This window comes from Chrysemys picta, chromosome 22, assembly GCF_011386835.1.
Source record: "Chrysemys picta bellii isolate R12L10 chromosome 22, ASM1138683v2, whole genome shotgun sequence".
Taxonomy (NCBI): domain Eukaryota; kingdom Metazoa; phylum Chordata; order Testudines; family Emydidae; genus Chrysemys; species Chrysemys picta.
In genome coordinates, this window is record NC_088812.1 from 6,341,633 (window position 1) to 6,358,630 (window position 16,998).

Consider the following 16,998-nt stretch of genomic DNA (forward strand, 5'->3'; position numbering starts at 1 on the left):
CTGTGCTAGGGGACTGAGCCGCAGTGGGGTGGGGCGGGTTCTGTGGAATCATCGCAGCCGTATCTCCCCTTAACCCTCTCCCCCAGCTGTGAGTGGTTCTGATGTGTTTGGGGGGCTGGGGGGGAGGAAGAATCCAGCAGGGAGCCCCGGGCTGGCCCCACAGTGGCCTCTAGGCACAGACTGCGCCCCCTGCTGCCATCTTCCCAGGGCAGAGACTCCAGCCCTGCAGCAGGAACGCAGGCACTGCTGGGGGAGGGGGAGAGACGCCCGGCCCCTGGCCGCCCTGCTCACCCCTCCCCGTCCCGCGGGAGGTGAGGGCCTGGAGGCTGAGCTCCCCCAGCCAGGGCTGAGACCCAGAGGGACCCCGTCCATGGGGGGCAGGGGGGCTGGCACCATCCCAGACAAGTCCCAAGCTCACTGCTCCCTCGAGCAAGACCTCTGCCTGTGTAACCCCAGACCCTGCCCAGCCCCCCAGGTACCCCCAGCGGCAGGACCCACCTTGGCACAGGGTCGTGTTCCGGTTGGAGGGGACGTAGCCGGCCCGGCACTCACACCGGTAGCTCCCGTAGGTGTTGATACACGTTGCCTTGGGGCCGCAGATATCTGGGGTCTTGCACTCGTCGATGTCTGAGAGGGGAAAGCGGGGGAGGGGGTGTCACACACAGCACGGCTGGGGGCGCACTGGGGGAAAATGACCATGGAGGCACCTTCCACCGATAGCAGGGGGTGTGGTCTGTCGGTCAGTCTGTCTGCTCCATCTAACCCCCCTCCCCATTCTATTCTCCTTTCTTCGCTGCTATTGGCAGGGCCCCAATCCCTGCAGCGCAACCCCTCCCCCACCCCACAGATCGGGGGGCCCAACCTTTTCCAGACCAGGGCCCTGCGATCCCCTCCGGAGGGCTGGGCCCAGTGGTGGGGGCCTGAGGCGAGGGGGGCTAGGGAGCCCCGAGGGGGTAGGAGCCCGGACGAAGGGTTTCGCTAGCAGGCATAGGAGAGAGGGGTCTGACTTTGAAAAGCTCCCCCAGAATGGGGATCACAGCGTGACCTGGCCGGACGGCTGAGACATGGGGCAGCTGCGACTCCGGGAGCTGCAATGGTGGAAGAGAAGAAAGGGGGCGCTGAACTGGAGCGAGTCACCAGAGGGGGGCGCCACACTCAGCGTTTCAGACCCCAGCCTGATGGGTCCCTCCCCGTTCGGGATACACCCATCCCCGCCCCTCCCATGGAGCACTAGGAGAAGGGTGGGTGGGCTGTGCCCAGGAGAGTGCAGGGGACTTGGGTGATGTCCCTTTAAACTAGTTTCTTTGCTCTCTGGTGGCACTCACGGGGATCGATGGCAGAAGCCCGCAGACCCCCACATGTGGCCAGGCCCTGCACAGCTGGTAAACGGGTTGTTTGAAGGCAGCTGGATCCAGGGAATCCCCCTATTCCTAACACTGCGCAGTGAGCAGCGGCCCGACAACGTCCATTCCCGGACCCTGCTGTGACCCCCAGGCCCAGGGCCCCGCGGGGCGAATCCACCGAGCCCTCGGACGGATGACGCCAGCTCGACACTCGCTGCCGATCCGGCCTGTGGAAGCCGAAGCTGGAAGAGACCCGCCCAGCCTGACCCCCAGCATAGCCCCAGCCGGAGTTGCCACCCAGCGGTACATGAATCCGGCCCCAAACAAAGGGGACTTCACTGCCCTTGCTGCCTCCTGGGGCCTTTCACCGCTGTGGAGAGTCTGATCTCACAGACGGGCCCCGCCCTGCCCGGGCACAGAGAGCCCTGCCGTGATCTAGCCAAACGCTGGAGGGCCGTGCACCCTCCAGGCTGCCAACATGGGTAGCGCCAGCTGCTGGGCAAAGGGGGATACACGGGGGATGTCGGGGCTCCATGGCGCAGTGGGGTCACTCACCCCATGCAGGGAGTGGGGTTTTCTACCTAGGGACCCGGCTTGTACGTGCAGAGACGCACTCGTTCCGGCCAGCTCCTGAGGAGCCTGCAGTCCTGTCTGGGGCAATGAGAGCTGGAGAAGCAGAGCTGGGACGAAAACCCCTTGAAGTCAGTGGTGCTGCACCAATTGACACCACTGGGGCTCTGGCCCCCCCATTTCACATACGGCAGCACTGAGTTGGTGGTGATGCACGGGGGATGGGCGCATCGTCAGTCAGTCCCGCGGGTTGGGGGAAGCGGTTCAGCCGCTGCAGGAACGGCCATGACCGATTCTCCCGGAAATCCCAGCCAAGAAGAAGTGCTGAAATTCGGCATTCGCCTGCTTATTAACCCAACATTTCAGCCGTCCAATCAGGAAGCAGAGAAGGACCATGGGACTCAGGCAACCAATTGTACGACATCAGTGTCAAGTTTTCAGAGCCAACAGTTTGCCAATAAAATCACAGACATTTATCCACCCAAACAGTCGAAGGGACGGCCGGTGAACGAGCAGGCTTGGATCAGCATGCAGAGCTGTTCTGCTGATTCCCCCTGGCGTTCAGATCAGCGTGGCGGTCGCTCCTGGGCATAGAGCGGTGACAGAAGTCGCACGACTTGAAGCCTGAAGTGCGGGGCATGCCCTGGGTCCAAGCTAGTGTTGAGAAAATGATCCGACGAACGGTACCGCTAGAGAAGAGAAGGCTGCAGCGAAGCTGGAGCACAAGTTCTGACTATCTTCACTGGCGGCAAGAAGGAACTGAGGGTGGGGGAAGAGCGCAGCTCTTCTTATAGTGCGCTATAGCGGCGCCACTCTAGGGGTCGCAGCGGTGCTCCCCCACTACGGGTACTGCTAAGGGAAAAACTTCCAGCACCGGTGCACGTGGCGAGCGCGCACACCTACTGTGGAATACACAGGAGCAACCACTCGAAGAAGAACAGCCTGCTACAATGACTAGCTAATGGAATTACTCCCTTAGTTCCAGCAGCGGAGCTGTGTGCTTTCAGCAGCCAGGTCCTGGGTTTGATTCCTGCTAATGATCCAAGCTGGTTCTTTTGTGATGCCAGCTCCTTCCCCAGCATTAGCAGCTGCTGAGGGTTCGGTTAATGGGGTTCCAGAAACTAATGGGCTTGTTGAGCCCAAGCTGTATTAAAGGTTGATCCAACACAGAGTCCTCGGCTCCGTCTCAGCCCAGTTTGCTTTGCAAAGACCTGACCTGCCCCCACCTCAAAGCTCTGCTACGAAAGAGCATCTTGGGCTCTGATTGCAGCTGCAGGTTTGGGGGATGTTGCAGCTTCTAACGATGTCCCTAATGCCCTACGCTCGTGCCTCGGTGGAATTAAGCACCATGTCAAGAGAAATGGCGACGTTCAGTCCCCGGGCTCAGTTTCCAATGTGTAAGACAGGCTGGGAGTCAGAACAGACACTTTGCCCGGGTGTGGCGCAGAGAAAGAGCGAGACCTCAGGGCAACACTGCAGGAAAACCATCAACACCATGCCTTTGTTACGACTGTTTCCAGCTCCCGTTGTACCTATGCACATCTTAGATGTATCTTTTAGACTTTTCCCAAATCCCCAACTGCATTTACACATGTAACTCCCTGGCATGTTGATGCAGGTCCCGTGGGGCTCACAGATTGTGGCGTTTTGCTGGCACTCATCAATGTCTGCAAGGAGAGAGAAAGCGCTAGGTCAGGTTGATCTAGGAGCTGTACCTTGGGCACTGGGGTGACGCTGCTGGGGGATAATCCAGGCGTCCGAACTGCACCATGCTCTGGGGAACGGGGCTGGTTAGAGCCAGGAGTTCAGTGACTGGGTCAGCGACCGGGAGCGAGTTGGCTATTGTCCGGAATGAGCCGCTCCAGCTGGGAAGGGAAAAGCAGCCCTGCCAGGACACGCGCCGGCTGCTTGCTAAAGCTACCAAGGGGATCTGGCGATGCCCAGTGCCGCAATATCAGTGCAGACGGCAATGCCTGAATGAGCCGCCAGCCCCTGGAAGGGACAAATGGGGAGCTGCTTTGGAGGAAGGGGATAGAGAATAACATGAGGGCTAGTCTAATGCCTGGAGATCAGTCAATGGGGTGACCTCCTCTGCAACCCATGAGCTGCCCTGGGCACCCCATTGCACACAGGACAGTGCAGAACCAGAGGGGTTCAGAGACAGGCAATGAGAATGATCAGGGGCCTGGAAAAACCCTCTACGGAGAGAGATTGAAAAGACTGGGACTGGCACCTTAGAGTGAACGTAAGAGGGGACATGTTAAGAGTCTATAAATGACTGACGGGGATAGAGAAGGGAGATGGGGAGCTTCTGTTCTCCCCACCTCATAACACGAGAGCAAGGGCCAGTCAGGGAAGTTAGAAGAGGGGAAATTCGAAACTGAGCCAAGGAAAGGCTGTTTCGCGCAATGTGCGATTAGCCTGTGGAACTCCCCACCACAGGAGTCACTGACGCCAAGAATTTAACAAGTTTCAAGGAGCGACTGGACATTCCTACGGATGATGAGAACAGCCAGAGTGATCATAGTTAAAGGACACAAACGTTTGGGAAGAGAGAGAAAACCTCCTGCTGTGGGGCTTCAGCCCAGCTGAGTATTAGAGACCAGGAAGTGAGGGCAGATGATCCCCCGGCTGCCACTGCAGGGCTCTTCCACCGTCCTCTGCAGCATCTGGCTCTGGCCCGTGGGAGCCGGGATACCAGGCTAGATGGGCCCCAGCTCTGATCCCGTCTGTGCTGTGCAAGTGCCAGCGTTACTTGTGTCTCAGCCTGGCCAGCGGCACAGTTTTGCCTCTTCAGAGGCTGAGCTGCTCCCGGGGCAGACTGACCCTGTAAGAACCGACCGGCTGCATCCTGCCAAGTGCTGCCTCCTCCGCCCCTCGACCCTGCGACACTCGCGGGTTCTCCTGACAGCACCAAGGCGGCTCCGTGTTTCCAGAACCTGCTTTATTCCAGAAACGACGTACAATCGGGTTCCGCCTCCGAAGGCTTCCCAGAGTCCATGCGGGATGGGAACGGAGCTTCCAGAGCCTTATCCATCCCGTACTGGTTCGATTGGGATGTTTATAGTGGGTAGCGCCGCAGCCGGGGCCCCGTGGTGCCAGGCGCTGTACACACATCCAGCCACAGCACAGCCGCTGCTCCAGAGCGCTTTCCCCAGCTCCGACGCTCTGTCTGCTGGAGAAGGGGCGCCATGCGCTGGGTTCTCGGTGGTATGGCCAGAGATTCCAGGACTGAGGACAGGGTGCCCAGCACTGCAGCTATTCCCTGCTACCCAGGACCCATGGGGGAGGATCGGGGGCATGGCTGGGGTACACTGTGCTGTGGCTATTCTCTCCTCACCAGGGCCCAGAGGGGGCAGAGCACACTGTGCCATTTCCATGGTTCATACACAAGGCCCCTTCCCAAGCTCAGGGGGACACTGGCAGCCCAGATGCTGTGGGTGGGGCCAGCGAGGGTCCCCTCCCCTCTCCCCAGCACATCTCTGCAGCACAAGGAGTTTGCTCTGTGGGTCTGTTTATTCCCCATCCAAGCGCCAGGCACAGGGGTGAGCCCGGCCCCATGCTCTGCGGGAGCAGGTGAGGGTCACGTCTCATCACAGCCTCACTGATAGACTCAGAACAAGCATTTGTGTGTGCAAGGGGGGATCTCAGAAGGTGGGGGTCAGGGGACAGCTCACCCTGGCAGGTGTTCTCACTCGCGTGCGTGAACTTGGCTTTCCCAGAGCTGGGCTCGTAGCCATCGATGCAGGTGCAGTAGTAACTCCCATCCCTGTTGATGCAGTTTGCGTTGCGTCCGCAGTCTGGCGGGCTCCACCCCAGACACTCGTTAATATCTGTAATGCAAGAGGGGACGCTCTGTACAGTCCTGGCACTGAGACGTTCCCTGTATCACCCGCCTCAGCCCCCCGAACTGAGCTGGGTGACGGGACCCAGGCAACCGGGGCCCTGAGCAGTTAGTGATTAAGGGCCTGATTCTCAGTTACCCATTTCTGCTGGAATGTCGGAAACAGCCCCCCCCCCGAGCCTCCTGTCCCAGGTACGGGGGGGTTAGGCCCCACAAACACCCAGATCCCCCATGTGAGGGGAGGATGGGAGACGTCCCCCTGGGGCTCCAGGCTCTCTGTGTGTTGGGGGGGGTGACAAGCTGCCTCCCTCTGCCCACTCCCTCCTTCGATCCCTGCGGGCTGTGGGGGGCGGGAAGTATAGCCAGGGCTGCCCCATTCTGCTCCCGTGGGGCCCCTCTGCCCCAGGACACCCAGGGGCTGATTAGGGCCCAGGCTGGGATTCAGACAGGTCAGTGTGATTGGCCCTCCCCCACCCTGTGCCCAATCCACAGAGCCCAACGCTCCTGGCTCCTGCTGCAGCCGCTCCTGCTGCTCACTCTGGAGGCCCTGGTTCGATCCCCAGGAGGGCGGCGCTCACCCGTGCTGCTGCCGACCCCCATTCCTCAGCCGGGCTGAGCCCCCCCAACAGGCCCTGCAGTCAGTGGAGTTGGCTGCTCTGGCCCTTAATGCCCTTCTCTGTCCCAGCCCCCCCCAGTACAACGTGGGAGCCCCGTTACCGTCACAGATCTCCGTTGTGTCAGTGAAGAAGCGATTCCCATGTGACTGGTATCCATCCAGGCAGGTGCAGTGGGTGTTGTTCACACACGTGGCGTTTGCTGGGCACAGCATATGGCTGTTGCAGTCCTCAGTGGTACCTGTAGGGGCGGGAACAGCTGGGCAGGGTCAGTCAGTGCAGAGCGGCTCCCCCCCTCCACGCACACTGGGATCGACTCCTTTCACACACCCCATTTGCTGATTTTCGTCCCTGGGCGTCTGGCAAACAGCTCCGACGCCATCCACCGCCTGGCAACAAGCTGCCCTCGGCTGCACAGGGGCCTTGGCTCCCCGGGGAGCCCCCGGCACAGACAGGCAGAGCCGCCGGAGCCGCGCGTTGCTTCATGTGAAATGTTTTTGATCTCACCCAATTTTCTCCTTTTTGTTGCTGTCGTCGTTACTCTCGTTAGCATCAATTTCAAACTGAAACCTCACTTCGAACAAGTAAACGGGAATTGATCGTTTTGAAAATTGTTTCTCCCTCCCTCCCCCATTTTTCCCCGAGTAAAACCAAACATTCCTCTGAACCAAATCGACATTTTCTGGCAAAAAATGGGTCCTTGGGAAGTTCCTGCCCGGCTCTGCTCTGGATTGACTGAGAGCGGAATCGGGCGCGAGGCTAGTTTGGATCCTGAGCTGCCTCCCATGACCCAGACTGTGACCTGCCTACGGGGGCTCCTGGATCCTTTAGCTGCCCGGTGTCTGGGGCTCCGCTGGGACCCGTCCCTCTGGCCAGCATGAGGGGAAGGATCCCAGTGCAGCTTAGCCGGCTGCAGGGCTTGGGATGGGAGCAGACGGAGCAGGGTGGGAGCAGCACTGGGGGACCCCAGTGGGTCAATGGGAATTTGCCCGAATCTGATCTTCGGATTCCCAGCTGAGCTGGGCTCGGGGCACAGAGTCCGGATTCCAAATGTCCCCAGCTGGGCACGTGGGTCCCAGGTTTCAATTCAGCCTGATTTTAGAGTGACGGGGGCACCTACAAATTCCATGTCTAATGTCTGAGCCATCAGGGCTTTGATTCGGGCTGGTCAATAACACAGCCCTTGGCTACAAAGGGGATTTGCCCCTCACTCCAGCCCCCAGTGTAGAGCCCTGGGCCCCAGTGTCTATTCTCTGCTGGCCACGGGGCTGGGAAGGGAAGGGGAGGGCTACACAGGGGCCTTCTCCTCTTCCCTGCACGCACCTCCTGTGCTCTATAAACCCACCCAAGACACCCACGCCAAGGGGCTGCTCCCGGCTCGCCAGTCCCCTGACTCTGCTCTCCTCCCACAAGGGAAAGGGACCGGAGGGGGTGGAGGCCGGAGACCCTGGGCAGCCGGGAGCATTGGGGAAGGTTAGCCAGGAGGAGTCAGCCTTACCTTGTACTCCATTATTCTGGGCCATGGTGCCCCCCAGGCACAGGGCGATGCAGAGTCCTGGAAGGCAGAGACAGGGTAAGGCACCATGGGCAGATGGTAACCGCCACTCAGCTGCACCCACCCCCAGCCGCCCCAGTCCTGCCAATCCTGGGCCAATGGCCAATCAGTGCCCTGTCGATGGTGGAATTAGAAATGCAGACACCTGGTGCTCTGGGAAATCAGCCCCAGCTGGGATCCCTGCTAATATTTTTAAGTGGTTGTGACGTTATAGACATAAACTGGAACAATATAGATCATTGTTGCAACCAAGGTCCTGTAGTGGCACCCAAAGCTTGTATAAAGGGGGTCAAATGGGGTGTCTAAGATGAGGTTATGGTTTACTGGTTATGATTATGCTGTCTATATGTGTGTATCAGTTTTGTAGTTGAAGTTATGAATATTGGCTCTGTACTGTCTGTATGGCAAACTTGTGCTATGCTGCTGGATGATATCGCAGACAAGCTGAGATTAGCTCTGCCTAGCCTGCTTGATGGCCCATTAAGGACCATCAGCTATACTATGGACCCATTGAGAGAAGGCAAATATGCCTTCAGACTCAGCAAAGTATTCAGGGACTGGCCCATGTGACTCCAGGCTCCATTTTGCTGTAATTTTCTACAGTAAGAACAAAGAGATGTTCTTACACCTGGAAAAGACTATATAAGGCTAAGGCCTCTCCTCCATCTTGTCTTCAATCCTGCTTCATACCTCTGGTGGGACTTTGCTACAAACTGAAGCTCTGAACAAAGGACTGAGGACCCATCCCAGCGGGGGATGTATTCCAGAGACTTGATTTGAACCTGCAGTTTATTCCATCATTGCTACAAGCCTGAACCAAGAACTTTGCCATTACTGTATGGAATTGATTCCATTTAACCAATTCTAACTCTCATCTCTATCTTTTTCCTTTTATGAATAAACCTTTAGATTTAAGATTCTAAAGGATTGGCAACAGCGTGATTTGTGGGTAAGATCTGATTTGTATATTGACCTGGGTCTGGGGCTTGGTTCTTTGGGATCAGAGAACCTTTTTTCTTTTATCGGGGTATTGGTTTTCATAACCATTTGTCCCCATAACGAGTGGCACTGGTGGTAATACTGGGAAACTGGAGTGTCTAAGGGAATTGCTTGTGAGACTTGCGGTTAGCCAGTGGGGTGAGACCGAAGTCCTCTTAGTCTGGCTGGTTTGGTTTGCCTTAGAGGTGGAAAAACCCCCACCCTTGGGCTGTAACTGCCCTGTTTGAGCAATTTGTCCTGAGTTGGCACTCTCAGTTGGGTTCCGCCAGAACCGCATTGTCACACTGGTTCCAGTTGGGAACTGGACTTTGGCCAGGGCAACTGGGTCTTTTATTGTGTGTACTAGCAACAAAGATCAGGAGCCCCCATTGTCAGGGCTGGATTTACACTTTGGGTGCCTCTAGGCACAGGGGCTCGGTGGTCGTCCCCTCCTGGTTTGGAGCTCCACGGGCCCCGCCGTCTGGAGGCGTCCGGGAGCTGCAGGGTTCCCCTGCTGCCCGGAAGCTCTTAACCGTCACGGTCGGTGGAGGAACCCCACCACTTTTAATTTTTCGGTGCCCTGCCGCCCAGCACCCCCCACCCACTCTGCCTAGAGCTGCCCCATGAACTCCCCCAGAGACCCACTCTCCCAAGCCCTGCCCCGCTGGCCTGCACTGACTGGCCCCCCGGGAGGTGACGCTGTCTGCCGGGCGGAGGGAGGAGCGCTCCAGCAGCAGGGCTCCGTGGGGCTGTCTCCCCTCAGCCGGCCCTCCCCCCTGCTGGGACCTGAGCGGCAAAATTGGAATTTTTAGGTACCCATAGAATGCCAACGCCCCTAGGCAAGTGCCTACTGTGCCTAATCGGAAATCGGAAATCCGGCCCTACCCATTGTGCCGGGGGTGTCCAGAGGCCACCGAGATCACAGCCCCCATTGTTCTTGTTGTGCATAGAGCCGATTGAGATCAGGGCCCCGTCGCGCTGGGTGCTGCCCAGAGCCAACTGAGATCAGGGCCACATCACGCTCAGTGCTGCACAGACACACAGTGAGCCAGTCTGTGACCCAAAATGGTCATGGCAATAGGCAAAGGGAGGAGCATTCTCTCCATTTTACATATGGGGAAACTGAGGCACAGTGAAGCACAGTGAGGGGTAATGACTTACCCAAGGTCACCCAGTGCGTCCATGCAATGGACAAACCCACTTGGAAAGGGGAAGCACCGAGGGGGGATGGGGCGAAAAGACAACACAGGCTGCTGTTGATCTGCTTTTCACTCAGGTATCGCCCCAGATCCGCCCCCTCCTGCTGGTGTTTATTTATAGCCTGTTGCTCTGAGTCATTAACCACACGCGGGTGTGAAGAACCAGATGATAAAGGACCCGGGGCCGAGTGCCCGAGATGATGTGCAAAGGGGAAGCACAGCAGGCTGTGGAACCCCATTCTGCTTTCCTAGGAAGGGAGCTAGAAAGGGGACGCAGCTTTGAAATTCAGCTCCGGTCGATCTCCCCCGAGGAGACTCTATGGAGGACGAGGGAGCTGGGGAGGCGACGGCATCACAGTTCCCGGGGAGCGAAGGCCGAGCCATTAATGCAGAGATTCTCAGGCCAGGAAGGGAGCAGGCTGATCCGGCCTCTCGCACTGCACGGGCCAGAGAATGACCCAGGGATTCCTGCATCCAGCCCGTAGCTGGGGATGGAGCTAGCGCAGAGCTTGAGAGGACAGCTCGTCTGTTCAACTCCAGATGATGGAAACCGCTGTTGTGTGTTCACACTGTCAGCTGCCTGTGCAATACCGTGTTCACACATGTGGCACTTGCAGCTGTATTCGGAGCGGTGCACTCTGGGTAGTTATCCCACAGAGCACCTCTTTCTCTTCTGCCGCTAAGAGTTGTGGGAAGGCAGAGGGGGTCACGGAGCATCCTAGGTCCTGTCCCAGTGCCCTGTGATGTATTGCTTCGCATTCCAGCAATCCCTGTGCTTTCGTCCACAATTGGCACCATCTTTCAATAGTTTGTGTATCGCATGTCCTGCCTCTGCGGGCTGCAGGAACGGATCCGGAACTGTTGACCGGTATGCTGCTTGTTCTGACTAACACGTCACGAGTGGCAGTGGAGTTATTCCTTAAACTACAAAGGCAAGAGGAGTGCGACATTGATCTCACCACACGTAGTAGCTACGATACGAGATTGCTTGTGGCATTCACAGAGGTGCTGACCACAGTGGAACGCAGCATTTGGGCTCGGGAAACAAGCACTGAGTGGCGGGAAAGTCGACCCTTGAACTTGTGTTGACGGAAGTCTGTAGAGCCATTAATCGCATCCCACTCCGAAGACCGTGACTCTGGGGAATGTGCGTGACATTGTGCCTGGCTTTGCACAAATGGGCTTCCCTAACTGCCGAGGGGCGATAGATGGCACGCATATTCCAATTCTGGCACCAGACTACCTAGCCACTGAGTACATTAATCGCAAGGGGTATTTTTCAATGGTTCTCCAGGGATTTGTGTATCACCATGGGTGTTTCACAGACAGTAACGCAGACTGGTCTGGAAAGGTGCATGACACACACATCTTTCGGAACACTGGCCTGTTCAGGAAGCTGCAAGCAGGGACTTTCTTCCCAGGCCAGAAGATCACCTTAGAGGAAGTTGAAATGCGCATTGTGATCCTGGGAGACCCAGCCTACCCCTTAATGCCATGGCTTATGAAGCCATGCACAGGGCAACTTGACAGCAGTATGGAGCGGTTGAACAACAGGCTGAGCAAGTGCAGAATGACTGTTGAATGTGCTTTTGGCCATTTAAAAGCCCGCTGGTGCTGCCTCTGTGGGAAGCTGGACCTGGCCGATGACAATATTCCTATGCTTATAGCCGCATGCTGTATGCTCCATAATATTTGTGAAGGGAAGGGTGAAAGCTTCACTCAGGGCTGGATCACAGAGGCTCAGTGCCTGGAGGCTGAGTTTGAAGAGCCAGAGACCAGGGTTATTAGAGGGGCAGCGCAGGGCCATAAGGCTCAGGGATGCCTTGAGGCAGCAATTTAAAGCAGAAAGCCACTAAGATGTGTTGCTTATCTGGGAAGTGCAGTGCTTGTAATGCTAGGAGGTGATTGGTGCAGATGATGCAATATGTGGGTTTAACATAATTGTATGTTGCTTTGCAGGGCTCTTTTTGCTTTCAATAAATAAATAAATAGCTTTCAAACCAGCACAATTATTTTATTTAAAAACAACAACCTGAGGTGATGAGTCAAACAAACAAAAAAACCATCAGCAGTGGGGGGGATAGGGGAAGGGAAGGTCCCAGGAGAAGGAGGGGTCCTGGGATGGCTAAAGATATTTGCATGTCCAGGGATCATATCCAACCTTCTCCTTTGGAGTGCAATGCAGCGGGTGCTGTACTTCAGCAGGGCCAAACCACAGAGGGATGGGTGTTGAGTGGAGCAGGCAGTGGGAGTCGGCAGTGCTGGACTGTGAGGGGGAAGGAGTGGAAAGCCGCAGTACACAGTGGAGCCAGGAGGTTGATAAGAGTGTGTTGGTGGTGTCTGGGGGGCGCATGGGAAAGAGTTTTGCGACAGCGGCTGCAGGGGAGGGCAGGTGCGGAGCTGCTCAGTTTGCAGAGCTAGTATCGCCTGGAGCGTGTCTGCTTGGCGCTCCATAATCTCTAAGAGCCGCTCCGTGGCTTCATTCTGGCGCGCCACGTTCTCCTTCGGTCCCTCTTCTCCTGTCCCGCCACTCCTGCAATTCCTGTTTCTCGGCGGCAGACTGCATCATAACATCACGCAGGAAGTCCTCCTTAGTTCTTCTTCGCCGCTTTCTAATTCTGCGCAGCCGTTCAGCCTCCGATAGCAAAGAGGGAGGCTGGGCTCCCAAGGTCATCGCTGTGAAGTTTAAACAACATTTTACAGAGGCAGGATTGTTTGCAACACAGAGAGCACTGATTCAGTGTTTTAAACACAGCCAGTACTCACACACCTGGCACTAACTGGCTGACCCCAGGCAAACACACATAAGCCACAAGACCCCCAAAATGGTGAGTAGCCACAGAGGTAGGGTAAATCACTCTTCTCGGACCATACTGTACACTGGGCACGTGGCTCTTGGGGAGAGCCAGCACGGGGGCGGGGGGGCTGATAATCATTCCTGTCCCCACACTTTCCACAGGATGTGATCATTCTGGAAGATATCTCGCTGCTGAGGGTCAGCAGGGAATCAAGGGAGGGTCTTCTCCAACACTGCGGCTTCCACCCTGGCCCATATGCAGCTCGCCTGTGTGCAACAATGGTCCGCCCCCCAGTCCACGTGATGGCACAGTGGTGCGGGAAAGTTACCGTTAATGGAGCAAGAAACAAAGCAGCTCTGCTGAGAAACCTGCAGCAGTGGATTGCCCAGTATCTCCACGAGAGTTTCCTGGAGATCTCCGAGGGAGATTCCCAGTAAATGAGGGAGTCAATCAACAGCCTGTTCCGCCACTCAGAGTAGGCATGCGGTGGGAGACAAGCCTGCTTTCTGCAACCCTCCTTCCCCCAACAACTCGCTTCAGTGATTCCCAAAATCAAATCCACTTACCAGGGCCTCCTCTCCTGTTTGCGCTTTGCCAACATCCGACAGCTGGCTAGCCTCCTCCGGGGTAGAAAAGAGCTCCTGGCTGCATGTATCTCTGACCCATGAGTCATCCTCTGCCTCTGGGTCCCACTCAGCCTCCACATCCTCATCCAAGATTTCCTCTTCCTGGCTTGGTTCACTTTCGACTGGCATGTGAGCCACCGAAGTATCCACAGTGGCCTTTGCAGTGGAGTTTGGGTCGCCTCCGAGTATCGCGGCCGGATCTTTGTAGAACCAGCAGCTCGTGGGCGCAGCACCGGAGCAGGGGTTTGCTTCCCGCACCTTGTGGTCGGCATTCTACAGCTCCTTCACTTTGACCCTGCACTGCAATGTGTCCCCGGTCATGGCCCCTTTCTGTCATGCATCGTGAAATCTGTCCGTAGGTATCATAATTCCTACGGCTGGAGCGCAGCTGGGACTGGACAGCCTCCTCTCCCCAAATGCTGATGAGGTCCAGCAGCTCGGCATTGCTCCAAGTGGGAGATCGCCTGGTGCGGGGAGCAGGTTTGGCCACCTGGAAAGATACGCTGAGACCACTGCATGCGTCACCGAGCAAACAGGAAGGGGACTTTCAAAATTCCAAAGAAATTTACTGGGTGAGGATGACGGTTGGTCACCTGAGGGCAGGGCAGTAGAGTTCAAACCAATGACCAGAGAGGCAAGTATAGGCATTGTGGGACACCTCCTACTCCAGTTGCAGAGCTGTAATCGACCAGGGTGTCTATTCTGGCACTGAGGCACTGTAGCCCCTGGGTAGAAAGTTGTACACCTCTTGTTGGGGTGGGTTTTTTTACAGTGCTACAGCTGCACAGTTTCTGTGCACTAAGTGGCTTGGCAGTGTGTAACCTCGGGAGTTACACTGCAGAAAGCTGCTTTATTGTGCAGAGACTTGCCAGTGTAGACAGGGCCTAAGATGTTTCCAGCAGTCATCCTGGGCAGGGATTCAGTGACGAATGAAACCTGATTAACTCACTTCCCTGCCTTAAATCGGATTTACATATGGTGGGAATCCTTTGTTTCCTAGTTTGATCCCCACCTCCTATTAGTGGAAAAATACTAGTAGTCCAGTACCAGGTGACATGATCACATGACCCTGCAGTGTCAAAGCAGCATCCCAGAAATCTTCTCAGGAAGGTGGGAGATTAGCATCTTCAAAGTTCTATTGTCCGTCTTAAATGGCCCATCCAGGCTGATTGCTTATTGTCTGGTGGATGTTCCCCAGGTGCAAACCCTCTAGTAATTGTTACATAGTCAATTTTCCTCACTTCAGCTACAGAATTGATTCATACATACAAATAGGATAATCATATTCAGTAAATCATAACCTTGCCAATGACACCTCACGTGACCCGTCTTGCATAGAACACATCTGTTATGCCAGATTCATATCATAACAATATCCTATGAGGAATATGGGGCGTAGTGTCACATCTGCGTTTTCCCTTCTGTTGGTAAACCATATGGTCAACTGCTCGAGCACACTTTGGTTCGTTATGCAGTATGCCCAAGAGACCAAATAACCAATCTCGGTCTGGTTTATTGCTAAAAGTCAGTAATCGCTAAGGCTGGGTGTCTGTCACGGAGGTCATAGAAGTCACGGAGTCCGTAACTTTCTGTGACCTCCATGACTTCTGCAGCAGCTGGTGCGGCTGGCCCTGGGCGACCCCTGCTGGGGCAGTCTTGGAACAACACACACCCCCAGCTCCCCAGCAGCAGCAGTAGTTTGGGTTTGGGAGGGGGCTCAGGGCTGGGGCAGGGGGTTGGTGTGCAGGGTGGTGCTTACCTGGGGGGCGGGGGGCTCCATGGAAGCAGCCAGCATGTCCCTGGAGCTCCTAGGCAGGGGGGCCAGTGGACTCTGTGCGCTGCTCTGCCTACAGGCACCAACCCCACAGCTCTTATTGGCTGCGGTTCCCAGCCAATGGGAGCTGTGGAGCTGGTGCTCATGGCAGAGGCAGCGCATGGAGCTCCCCTGGCCTTCCTTCCCCCTTGGAGCTGAAGGGACAGGTTCGGCCAGCCCTGCCAGCCCTCCCCGCAGTACCACAAGGGTTCCTGGGCCATGTACCGCCACGTCCCCCACACCAGCACCTGCGACAGCCCTCCCGGGCTGCCCCTCTGGACATGTGGTGTGCCGCGGGCCACCTCCCCCCAGCACCCACAGTGCCCCTGGGCCACCCCCAAGAGCACTTGCAGACCCCCAGCCCAAGCTTCAGTTAGGGGTATATAGTGCAAGTCATAGAGAGCTCATGGGCCGTGAAGTTTTTTGTACTGCCCGTGACCTGTCCATGACCTTTACTAAAAATACCTGTGACTAAAACCTAGCCTTAGTAATAGCATATTACAGGAACAAAAGTCCAATACAACTCCAATTTCCGGGAACCCGTCTCTTGCAACAGTGTTGAATTCACCTTACAAAGAAGGCTTGTGTCCAAAGTCACACCCCTAAAGCCGTCCTTTTTATACCCAACCTGTTTACACGGAAAGAGGTACTGTATGCATCCTCTGAGGCTAGTCTTAACCTACCATCTTTCTACCTTGTTTTTTTGCTAACATACAGTACCCCTTGGCTCTTTGTTCTGGACTCAGGAATTCCAGGTACCAAGAGCGTGATGCACCTCCTGGGCTTGTCCCATATATATTGTCCTTATCTTTGGGACACTCCAGTGAGAGTAACTCCCTGCCTGTTACTACAATAGAACACCCACATGTGCTGATCCTGACAGTTTTCCTGGCTAATGCAAGGTATTATGGGATACTTAGCATAGGTGAATAAGACTATAGGAAGAGACAGGCCACCTTTCCAGGCCATGTAACTGCTAGTGGGGTATATACAAATAATGCTAAATGCATTAAGCACATACTATCCATATTAATATATCTAATGTGAATCATACCTATTGTTCATGTGATGTATTATATTAGCCCAGCATATATTGGTGAATATTTCAGAAATAGATTTAACCGCCACCTAAACAATTCAGCTAGTCCTAATCACCCAGATCCAATGACCCCACCCCTCATTACAGTGCCGATAACCCCATCGAGAGCTGCCAAGCCTGTGTCAGATTCATGGCAGAGACACATTCTGTGTGGGACTCTCATGATGGGCACAAACGCGGCACATACAGCATTACGTTCTGCCAGGCTGGGAACTTATCGGATGACCCTGGTGGTAGACAGAGGAACAGGAGGAAGAGGAGAAATACTTGAGGGAAATAAAAACTAAATACGTGTTTATAAATGTTATACACAGAAATAAGCAACAGAGAAAGAGAGCGAGAGGGAGATCTGTCTCCTGGCCTCTGTCTATGGAGAAAATTTTGCTAATTTACCCCACTGTGATTCTGGTGTAAATCCAATGAAGTCAATTCTTTCATTAAGAACGATTATTACTGTAGTAATATTTCGGAACCCCAGCTTTGAACCACTACAGAAATCTGGCTCAACCAGCTACCTGGACATTCCCCTGGTGCACTGGCTCTATGTTACAGCCCCCAG

At 55.6% G+C, this 16,998-nt stretch overlaps 1 protein-coding gene across 1 annotated transcript in view; it reads right to left on the reverse strand.

Moving 5' to 3' along the window:
* The window catches only part of LOC101947201 (adhesion G protein-coupled receptor E1-like), a 125,965-nt gene that overhangs the window by 38,153 nt on the left and 70,814 nt on the right, over positions 1–16,998 (reverse strand). Inside the window, exons 3-6 of the mRNA XM_065576470.1 lie at positions 6,475–6,612; positions 5,591–5,746; positions 3,446–3,580; positions 499–627 (exon numbers count right to left, since the gene is read on the reverse strand). Coding sequence (XP_065432542.1) covers positions 499–627; positions 3,446–3,580; positions 5,591–5,746; positions 6,475–6,612 — 558 coding nt within the window. The remainder of the gene's footprint in view (positions 1–498; positions 628–3,445; positions 3,581–5,590; positions 5,747–6,474; positions 6,613–16,998) is intronic.